Source organism: Ipomoea triloba, chromosome 2 (assembly GCF_003576645.1).
Source record: "Ipomoea triloba cultivar NCNSP0323 chromosome 2, ASM357664v1".
In the NCBI taxonomy this organism is placed as follows: Eukaryota; Viridiplantae; Streptophyta; class Magnoliopsida; order Solanales; family Convolvulaceae; genus Ipomoea; species Ipomoea triloba.
The window spans coordinates 6,059,008-6,069,656 of NC_044917.1; the positions used below are offsets into that span (position 1 = coordinate 6,059,008).

The window sequence follows — 10,649 nt, forward strand, 5'->3', positions numbered from 1 at the left end:
TTTTTTTTATACAGAGTTTGATGACTTATGGGATTTCAAACCTGAAGCAGAACGATTGAATTTGATTGCTGGTAAAGGATTTTACTTTCTTAAAATGAACAATAATAACATCTTTATCTGTAGTTGTATTCATAATATATATATATATATATATANTTTCGGCTGGATGCAATTTCAAATGTGGATTTGTTAGCATCATTTCTCTTCTATCTTTTATTTCTTTGAGTACTTCTCTCAGTTCAGGGTCATCTTCAATGCTACCCAATTCCTGTATAACGGTTGATTAATACTGATCGAATGATGTTAAAGTGTAATAAAAAAAATTACCTTAACATTTTCGGATAATTTCTGTAAGCTGACTAATTGTCGATGAGGCCATCTGAAGATTCCTAATTCCTCACACCTTCTTTTCAAGATTCTGTACTCAACTCTTAGTTCCTTAGCGGCTTTATAAATGGGCATATGGAAATAAGTAGAAAGCATTGCCTTGCTTATTGTTGAAGGATCACGAAAAGTTTTTTCATCCTCTTGGACTGTCTACGCACTATTTTCTCTATNAAATGAGCTAGAAAATCAAAGGGAGCAAATGTTAAAGGATCCTAATCTTCAATCAGGCATAGAAAGAAATAAACTTGAAGTTTCATACTTTAAGAAGATAAAGTATCGAAATTTGACGAAACTTTCTTACTATGCTCCTCTTGCGAGGTCATGTTATGTTTCTAGTAATCCTCTCCCAAAAACTAAGAATGAAGATACAATGTAGCTTTCCTGCACTTAATATTATTTTAATAATGAAAATATTTCCTGTTTTATAGTGCAAACTCTTGAAAATTCAATAACAAGTAATTCAAATGTAAAAAAAAAATAACCATCAAAGTTGAGGTAAGAATGAAATTAGGTGAGGAATAATATCCATTATCAGAGTGATATAGATATGTTAAAAACTTGAGAAATAGAGAATTCATATTAACCACCAAGGGTGGTGTATAAACCATCCACTAAGAAATGGAAGGAGATAACCTTAGCTATAGATGTGGTATGTACGTAAAGTATATGTTTACCTTCTTCCTTATGAACTACAGTTTTAAGTATTTGAAAAAATTGAAGTAAATTATAATCATAACATCTCTTTATTTCCTATATTCGGCTGAAAACCAAACAAATGATCTATCAACCAAATGCTTTTAGAATTCCAGGTTAGTTTTGAACTTCGTGTGTAAAAGTTCTATTTTTTTGGATAAATTTAGTATGATTAGTGACATCTTACAAAGAACTATTGCGCTTGTCACAACTCACAACCTCACATAAGCACCTCAATGTTGGGCGTTGCGCGTAATGCAAGGACCAACATAAATTTATATGTGTAAATTGAATATTAAATGTTTATTTAAACTTATTATGACAATAAAATATTGTAAGTCCTTATGTCACTTTTGATGAATATGGTGCATGTGATTGGTAAATTGAGAACATATTTTATTTTTGTTTAGTGGATATGATAAATCTAAAACCGCAAGTTCGGGAGCAAACCACTTTGTTCGTTGGAGCTAGGGTTTACTTTAAAAATGACAATTGGGTATTAAGATAAGATAGATATGCATTAAAAAAAATTTTCATACATTTATATAGACATATTTGCATTATTATACATTCATACATGCATTTGGGCAATATATTTTGCATGGTATTTTTTACAAAATTGATAATATTAAAATTTCTTAGAGAATTGATATTATAAAAAAAAATGTTATTGGAAGCCATCAAGCAAAAGCTGAAACGATTCATTTTCTTCCATCGCTCGTGAAGGTGGATCCACAGTTAAAGGAAGAATATGATCAACCACAAATGAAGGAACAGGAAGGGTACAAGGAGAAATAAAACTCATCATTTCTCTGTGCCTTTTCTTTCTGGTACATGCATCTCTAAGCTTTATTTCGGCTGGATGCAATTTCAAATGTGGATTTGTTAGCATCATTTCTCTTCTATCTTTTATTTCTTTGAGTACTTCTCTCAGTTCAGGGTCATCTTCAATGCTCCCCAATTCCTGTATAACGGTTGATTAATACTGATCGAATGATGTTAAAGTGTAATAACAAAAATTACCTTAACATTTTCGGATAATTTCTGTAAGCTGACTAATTGTCGATGAGGCCATCTGAAGATTCCTAATTCCTCACACCTTCTTTTCAAGATTCTGTACTCAACTCTTAGTTCCTTAGCGGCTTTATAAATGGGCATATGGAAATAAGTAGAAAGCATTGCCTTGCTTATTGTTGAAGGATCACGAAAAGTTTTTTCATCCTCTTGGACTGTCTACGCACTATTTTCTCTATCATGCTCTCCTTTGTACCAGTACTTGTGTCCTGGTTAACAGCTACGGCGTTCGAAGTCGGGGTGATATCCCATTCTATAGGTATAACACTTGCAGAGGGAAGAAGAACCTCATCCATACCTAGTGGATTCAAGGCTGCAACATTGACAATAAGAAATATATATTAAATCATCACATGTGAATGTACAAAATTAAAGTAGGTCGCTTACCGGTGGCCTCGATTAGACGTTCCAGATTATGTTCAAAGTTCCAAAATGGATCAAAGTCCATGTTTAGCAAGGGTTCATCATTATTTTTTGCACTGAAATAAGTCAATGGGAATTGTTCACATTGTGCATCCCAAAACGGATATTCTGAAGCATCTGAGTAAGGGTAGACAAGTTGATTAGTGAATGCAGAGGAGGAGGAAACATGATTTGCTATCTTTGGATAGAAGAAAGTAAAAGATAACTCTTAAAAGTGAAGAAAATATGCAAGTAATTATTTATTCAGAAGTAAAAGAAGAGGATAGCTGCTTGATTGGTTTAAAGAAAATGGAGCTCTCTAGATTTAAAACGTCAAACACACATTCCAATGATATAAGATACTCCGTATCAAATTTTGGAAAAAGAAAATAGTGCATGGTTGAGAGTCATTGATGTTATTCGTTTTATCAAAAGGTAACAGCATATTGGCCGACAGCACAAAAATTGTCAAAAGTGAAATAGTAAAAAGGTAAAAAGTGAGATCGTTTGAAAAATTTTCAGCTTAAATTCATTGAAATGCCCAAAAGTTTTAAACAGTTTTTTAATTCAATATTTTCCTTTGACAAAAAAAATTGCTCTTGGAAAAAAAAAACTTAACAAGTATTAACCACTTTTTAAATTGTTGTCGAACGTCGCAATAAATTCATGCTTTTGTTTGTTCTTAACACTTATTCACATCCTTAATCTTTTAGCCCTTAGAAATTATCAATCACTTAAACATTAACCACATACTTTTCAGAAATGCAAAACTTGTTTCCTTGCTTATATCAGTTTGAACAAAATGATTGTTCTTTGGGTGGTAACAATTCATTTTGGGATGAGATACACTTATCACCACTAAGGGATATTGACTGTCTTTTAAGTAGAGATTTTTATGGAGGCGGAAATAATGTCAGTACTCAACAACAATGTAATGAAACTATTGGTAAAGTTCTAACATTTGTTTTGAATTTCTGGTTGTAATAAGTAATAGTTATTTGAATAAGTTGTTTGCAAATGCAGGTGTTTTACCGACAAATGAGCTTGATGTATTTGATAGCGTTGATTTATTTGTGGAGGAAAATAATAAACCTGCAAAGATAGATGTAGCAAATTTAAAATTAACAATAGTGAATACAGATATATTATGAATATATATCTATAGTTGTATTCATAATATATATATATATATATATATATATATATATATATATATATATATATATATATATATATATATATATATATATATATATATATATATATATTATGAATACAACTACAGATAATGATGTAATTATTGTTCATCTTTATCTGTAGTAGTATTCATAATATATATGTGTGTATACAACTACAGATAAAGATGTAATTATTGTTCATCTTTATCTGTAGTTGTATTCATAATATATATGTATGTATATATATATATATATATATATATATATATATTTTTTTTTGTTGCAGATGTTGAAACTACTAAAGCTGTAAATGTCGAAGAAATTTCAATCGTAGTTATAGGGAATGATACCAGACCATCCAAAGGACTTTGGAATTTCGAAATGGTTTCTAAATACTTCCATCTGCCTATGAATCAAGCGGTGAAAGAGTTAAAGATTAAGGAAGCTTCTTTGAAGAAGATATGTAAGAAGGTTGGAATTGATGAATTGCCATATAAGAAGCTGCGTACCTTGGAGCGATTAGCAAAAAATGTCGAAGGGAATACTGATCATAGAGAAATTATAAATGAGCTAGAAAATCAAAGGGAGCAAATGTTAAAGGATCCTAATCTTCAATCAAGCATAGAAAGAAATAAACTTGAAGTTTCATACTTTAAGAAGAGAAAGTATCGAAATTTGACGGAACTTTCTCACTATGCTCATCTTGCGAGCTCATCTTATGTTTCTGGTAATCTTCTCCCAAAACTAAGAATGAAGATACAATGTACCTTTTCTGCACTTAATATTATTTTAATAATGAAAATATTTCCTGTTTTATAGTGCGAACTCTTGAAAATTCAATAACAAGTCATTCAAATGTAAACGAAAATAACCCTCAAAGGTGAAATATAGAATACTCTTCACTAATAACGAAAATGTTCTACTGAGAGACATAAGAATGAAATCGGCTGAGGAATAATATCCATTATTGGAGTGATATAGATATGTTAAAAACTTGAGAAATAGAAATTTCATATTAACCACCAAGGGTGGTGTATAAACCATCCACTGAGAAATGGAAGGAGATAACCTTAGCTATAGATGTGGTATATACGTAAAGTATTTGAAAAAATAGAAGCAAATTATAATCATAACATCTCTTTATTTCCTATATTCGGCTGAAAACCAAACAAATGATCTATCAACCAAATGGTTTTAGGATTCCATTTTACTTTTGAAATTCGCGTGTGAATATTTTTTTTTTTGGGATAAATTTAGCATGATTAATGACATCCGACAAAGAACTATTGCGCTTGTGACAACCTCACATAAGCACTTCATGGTTGGACTATATTTACATATAATAACTTTTTAACTGTTTTACTTTTGTCACACTTGGACAATTAGCCGACATAATTGATTTAAAATTTGGCACAATTGTCAAGTGTACTGTTTTTTTTTTTTACGATTCGGATGCGACCAATTACTTTCGATCGTGAACTGTTTGTTTTTTGACAAGCTTAATATCTGACATCATTGAAAGGTATGTTTGCTATTTCAAATCTCAGAATCTCCATCATTTACTATCCTCAATGGTGTTTTACCTTATTCTTTGTCACTGAATTATCTTTTTCTATTCTCTCTTTGTTTTTGAACGTTATTTTTTTAAAAAATGGCGAACCAAGCTTATTTTCCAGACCAATTTTCCTACACCACTTATGATATTGCTAGGTATTCCTTATGGGATGATACGGCATACCCAGCTTCTTCCTCATCTTTTCCAAACAAAATTGTTGACCCATCTTTCGATATTACGGAGTATTCCTTTTGTGATGAGTTGGTCGACCCTACGCCTTCCTCATCTTTACTAAACCACATTTCTTATCCATTTTCCGATGTTATCGGATATCCTTTATTGGTTGATGTTGCTGATGCTGCTCCTGCCTCATTTTTTCCAAGCCAAATTTCTTGTACATCTTCCGATATTAGCAAATATCCTTTATGGGATCAACAACATGGGATATCAACTTTTGGTAATGGATTGTTACCGAACATACCCTTTGATCCATTTTGGGGTATTGAGCATAGTATGGGAGGACTGCTTGAGGCTACTGGTAATCATATGTTTTTTTCTTGATATGCAATGGCGATGACGTAATATATTTTTTCATCTTTGTTGCAGCCATGAACCACTTAAGTACGGAAGAAAATCTTATGGCATCAACAAGTGGTATACTTGTACAGGAAAATACATTTCCAGTTGCAAGTAACGCAATTGTAGGAGGGAATATGACTACAGATTCTGTAGTTGTAGAAAGGAGTATGATTGAAACTCTTGCACATAGGCAGCGGAAGAATACGCGAAGAACTTTTCGTGATTCATCCACAATAAGCAAGGAAATGATTTCCAAATATTTCCATCTGCCTATATATCGAGCCGCCAAGGAACTGAGAATTGGGTATACGATTTTGAAGGAAAGGTGTAGAGAATTAGGAATCTTTAAATGGCCATATCGACAGTTAGTGAGCTTGGAGAAGCTATCAGGAAAAGCTCAGGTATTTTTTTTATTTTTCCAAAGTTGTATCATTATAAGGTGAATGTTAATATAATGTTTTACAGGTATTTAGTAACATCGAAAATGACCATGACATAAAGGAAGCAATGAAGGAACTAAAAAGTAGAAGGGAAATGTTGCTAAGCGATCCGAATTTGAAGTTGAATCCAGCAGATATTAGGCTCAGGGATTCATGTACCAGAAAGATAAAGTATAGGGAGATGATGAGTCTTCTTCATTCTCCCACCCTTCCTATACATCCCCTTCATATTCCTCCATTAATTGTTGATCCTGCCTTGCCGTTAACTGTTGATCGACCTTCACTTGCGACAGAAGAAGACGAATCGTTTAAACTTTTGCTTGATGGCTTTTGATAATATTTTTGAATAATAAGTATTTTTCTAAATATCAATAAATTTTGTAAACTCTTTAATAAAGAGGTTGTAGATGCCAAAGTTAGGCTACTGCTCATTGAGAGGTCATTCATAGCCATAAGATAAAATTGTAATCATTTACAACGCATAATATATTCCATAAATGTATATAACAAATGTCATTGTCGTACGACATGGCTTGCACTTTTTTACCTTGCAAAAGGTAACAAATACATACATATATGTGAACCAAATTTAATTATATTTGACATAAAATAAGATATGGTCATCTTTAAACGATAACACCGAGGCTTAATATTTGCGATCAATTTAAAAACTTACAATAACATCATGCAATATTATAGGTTTATATTTCTTCCCTGGAATGTTCTTTCATTATCGTGTATTACGTTTTTGTACCACTGTATCCTTGCACGTACATTCTTTTGACTCAGCAGTAACATAAAGTATTAAAGCTAAAACTTTCATGCTATACACAATTTTTTAAAAAAAAGGGGGAACAATTTAAGGCGCATAGGAAATTCTTTTAATAAAGCTAATTTTCTGCCTAATGCCCATCTCTAACCTAAAAGTCGTTATTATTATTATTTTTGTCTTGATAAATGTGAATATATTAGCTTTGAAATACAACTTGTTTTAAACTTATAACATTTATTGGACCTATGATTTAAGCATAACTTGTTGCAAAAGCTGAGCTTTCGCCCCCCAATATTGCATGATGATATTGAACTTGTTGCAGAAGAATTGGTTAAAAATAACTCGTTGTAATTATAAAACGGTAAGTAAGGAAATGATAGCAAGTTATTTTCATTTGCCCATAAATGAAGCAGCGGATGAAATTGAACATTGATAAGCAAAAGCATTATTAAGTTTTATATATGCCATGTTGCCTACAAATGCCAAGCAAGTAATTACAAAGGAAATTAAAAAATTGGTACAAATGTCAGATGTCTTTACAGTTGTCATCAAAAATTAATTGAAAAGCGCAAATGTTTTTAACAGTGTCGGCTACATAACTATTATCATTTGACAAAAAAACTGCCCTCGTTGAAAAAAAGACTTAAAAAAGTATTTCTTACTGTTTGCACAAACTGTTGTCCTTTGCTATAAATTAGTGGTTTTGTTGGTCTTAGACTCTTCTTAACACTCATTCACACTCTTAGAAATTATTAATCCCTGAAACATTTAGTGCATGCATTTCACAAATGGCAAATATTGCTACTTGCTCATATCAGCTTCAACAAAATGATTGTTCTTCTGATGGTAACAATTCATTTTGGGATGAGGTATATCTATCACCACTAAGGGATAGTGAACCTCTTCTAAGTAGAGATCTTCTTCCAGGTGGAAATAATGTCAGTACTCAACCACAATGTACTGAAACTATTGGTAAGGTTTTAACATTTTGTAGGTAACTCTTGTTTTAATAATTAATAGTTTTTAACAAGTTGTTTGTAAATGCAGGTGTTTTAGCTACAAATCCTGTTGATGTATTTGATAGTGTTGATTTAATTGTCGAGGAAGATAATACAGCTGCAAAGATAGATTTACCAAATTTAAATCTAAATATCTTTATTAGAAGAAAAAGGACAAAAAAAACTTATCGTGACCCTAATACATTAACTTTAGAATTGCTTTCTAAATATTTTTATATGACCGTTGATCAAGCTGCAGATGAACTACATGTTGGTCGAGCAATTTTAAAGAAAAGGTATAAAGAATTAGGAATTTTGTACTGGCCTCAACGAAAACTCTCTAGTTTGGAGAGGTTATTAAAAAACGCCAAGGTAATTAAGTAATGCTTATTTATCAGCCTTATATTATTTAAGGAGAAATAACAAATTATTTTGTAGGAATTTGGCGGAATCCAAGACGAAAGCAAGCTAAAAAGAGTGATTGAAGAGTTGGAAGATAAGAAAAAATTGATAATACAAAACCCAAATGTTGAGTTGGGTGAGACAACAATAAGACTTAGAGACAAATGTGAAAGGAATATCTCAAAAAAAAAAGGTATGCAAACTTGTTATATCATTCAACAATTCATAAGAGTTCGTTGCAAAGTCATACACTTCCTGATATTTCCGAATTAATACCTGAAGAAATAGATGAAGTGCTAGAGTTTGTACATAATGATTTTCCAGATTCCAATAATAGAACATAAATTTATAATTATCATGCAATTATACTCTATATAATTCTATTTTTTGACCAATCTAAATTAGTGTGTTTGTGTATTGATTAACGATTTTAGGTGAAGGGAGGGAATTAGAAGTAATATTATGTTCAAATGTTTACAAATTTTCACTCTTTCTATGGATGTCACAAATGACTAAAATATAACGAGCATATATTTTTTTTTTAAAAATTACGAAGTGTATAAATTCGACAGTACGTGTACCATTAATATGTAACAAATTAACTAATTTAACCCAATGAAACTTTAATTTCTTATTCATGGACTTATATTTTCTTGGTTTGTCCTCACTTTCTCGAAAAATGCCAACAGTTTATTATGTATAAACATATTTTTAATTTTTTTTTCAATATGTTGTTACTTTAACATTTGCTTGTAATTAATGGTTCCAGTTTTAATTTTTTACGTAATAATTATCAGAACCATTTTAAAATTATGTGTAAGCATATTTTGTTTTTTAAATATTTTCTTCTTTGAAGCATATAACTTTAAAAATATCTATATCATGCACCACTTGATATAGATTGTAAATTTTGTAGAATTAAAAAAGTTTCAATTTAAACAAAAATAAAGTTGTTTGTTGCAAGTTTAAATGATAAGTTATTGATGTCGAAAAACACTTTGAAATGGAATACGAAAATACAAATAGTTTGTTACGAATGGCGAAAATATGGCTTAACTAAACTGTTACCACATGTTTTCGAAACCCTTTAAAAATTTAACATTATTTTCTAGGTACATAATATGCATAATATTCATTGGCTCAACCAATTTTAGGCTTTTTCCCTTTATCATTTGGTGGACTGCTTGCTTGCGAATCGTCTATACTATCTCCCGATAATTGGCTAAAATCAAGCCTTCTTTTCGTNTCTCCCGATAATTGGCTAAAATCAAGCCTTCTTTTCGTGGGATTTCCTAGCATCAACGATTGCCTAAACAAACCATCGTTTGAGTCAGCTAAGTCTAGTTGTACATCGTTGCACAGACACGCTACTGTATACTTTGTGCTTTGTTCACTGAATATGGTGTTTTTCTTGAGAGCAAACACAAGCCCAAGATTATCGAGTGTTTGTTGGAGCATAGCACCATCGTTTTCGTAGGTAGGTATGTTGGACGACGTCAGTAACAATAGTCGGTGCACCTCATGATTAAACATTGTTGCGCGTACACTTCCAACGTTATCAAATATTTCTATGTCCACCTTATACCTGTATATCAACAAAAACATAATATAAGTCATGCTATATTAGAATTTTAAGTATTAAGGAAACAACGAAGATATATATTTTGATACCTTTTGACAGTGATGCCATCAGTTTGTCCACAGTTCATGCAGTGGAGTTGTAAGCCTTCAGTTGAGTGGACTATTTTGTTGCAATAATTGCAACCAACGTAGTAGTCGAAACCATCACGCTTAAGCAATCTAATTTTGCCTCTCACCCATGCAATTGGTTTCTAAATGTAATGCAGAGCCACAAAAGTAGGTCAAAAGCTTTAAAAGTAAATAGATTGATGGTTAAATGTAAAAGGCGATTTGACATTCGACATACAGTTGAAATGAAATGTTTACTAACTTGTTCAAATCCAGTTTCAAGAGATGAAAGGCATGTTTTTCGTTGTCTTATAGGGTCTGCCAATGCAAGCAATGAATCAAGGTAAGTCTTATCTACAATTTCCTTGTAGATGAGTTCAGAGTTTTTGTCCTTCCTATAAGAATAACCAATCACTATTATCATGGTCAAATAACTGGTATATTCTACATAAGTGACAAGGAATTAAAAAATACCAATCA

General features: G+C 31.5%; 2 protein-coding genes across 2 annotated transcripts; one reads left to right on the forward strand and one right to left on the reverse strand.

The window, feature by feature from the left end:
- Window positions 1–1,747: 1,747 nt before the first annotated feature.
- On the reverse strand, window positions 1,748–2,602 carry LOC116010147 (protein RKD2-like). Its single transcript, XM_031249420.1, has 4 exons — window positions 2,542–2,602; window positions 2,351–2,467; window positions 2,104–2,222; window positions 1,748–2,044 (listed from the first exon to the last, which is right to left on the reverse strand). The coding sequence occupies exons 1-4, from the start codon at window positions 2,600–2,602 to the stop codon at window positions 1,748–1,750; spliced, it is 594 nt and encodes a 197-aa protein (XP_031105280.1).
- Window positions 2,603–4,115: 1,513 nt separating this feature from the next.
- Window positions 4,116–4,618, forward strand: LOC116010148 (protein RKD1-like). Its single transcript, XM_031249422.1, has 2 exons — window positions 4,116–4,461; window positions 4,554–4,618. Exons 1-2 carry the CDS (start codon window positions 4,116–4,118, stop codon window positions 4,616–4,618), a joined length of 411 nt encoding a protein of 136 aa, XP_031105282.1.
- Window positions 4,619–10,649: the final 6,031 nt, after the last annotated feature.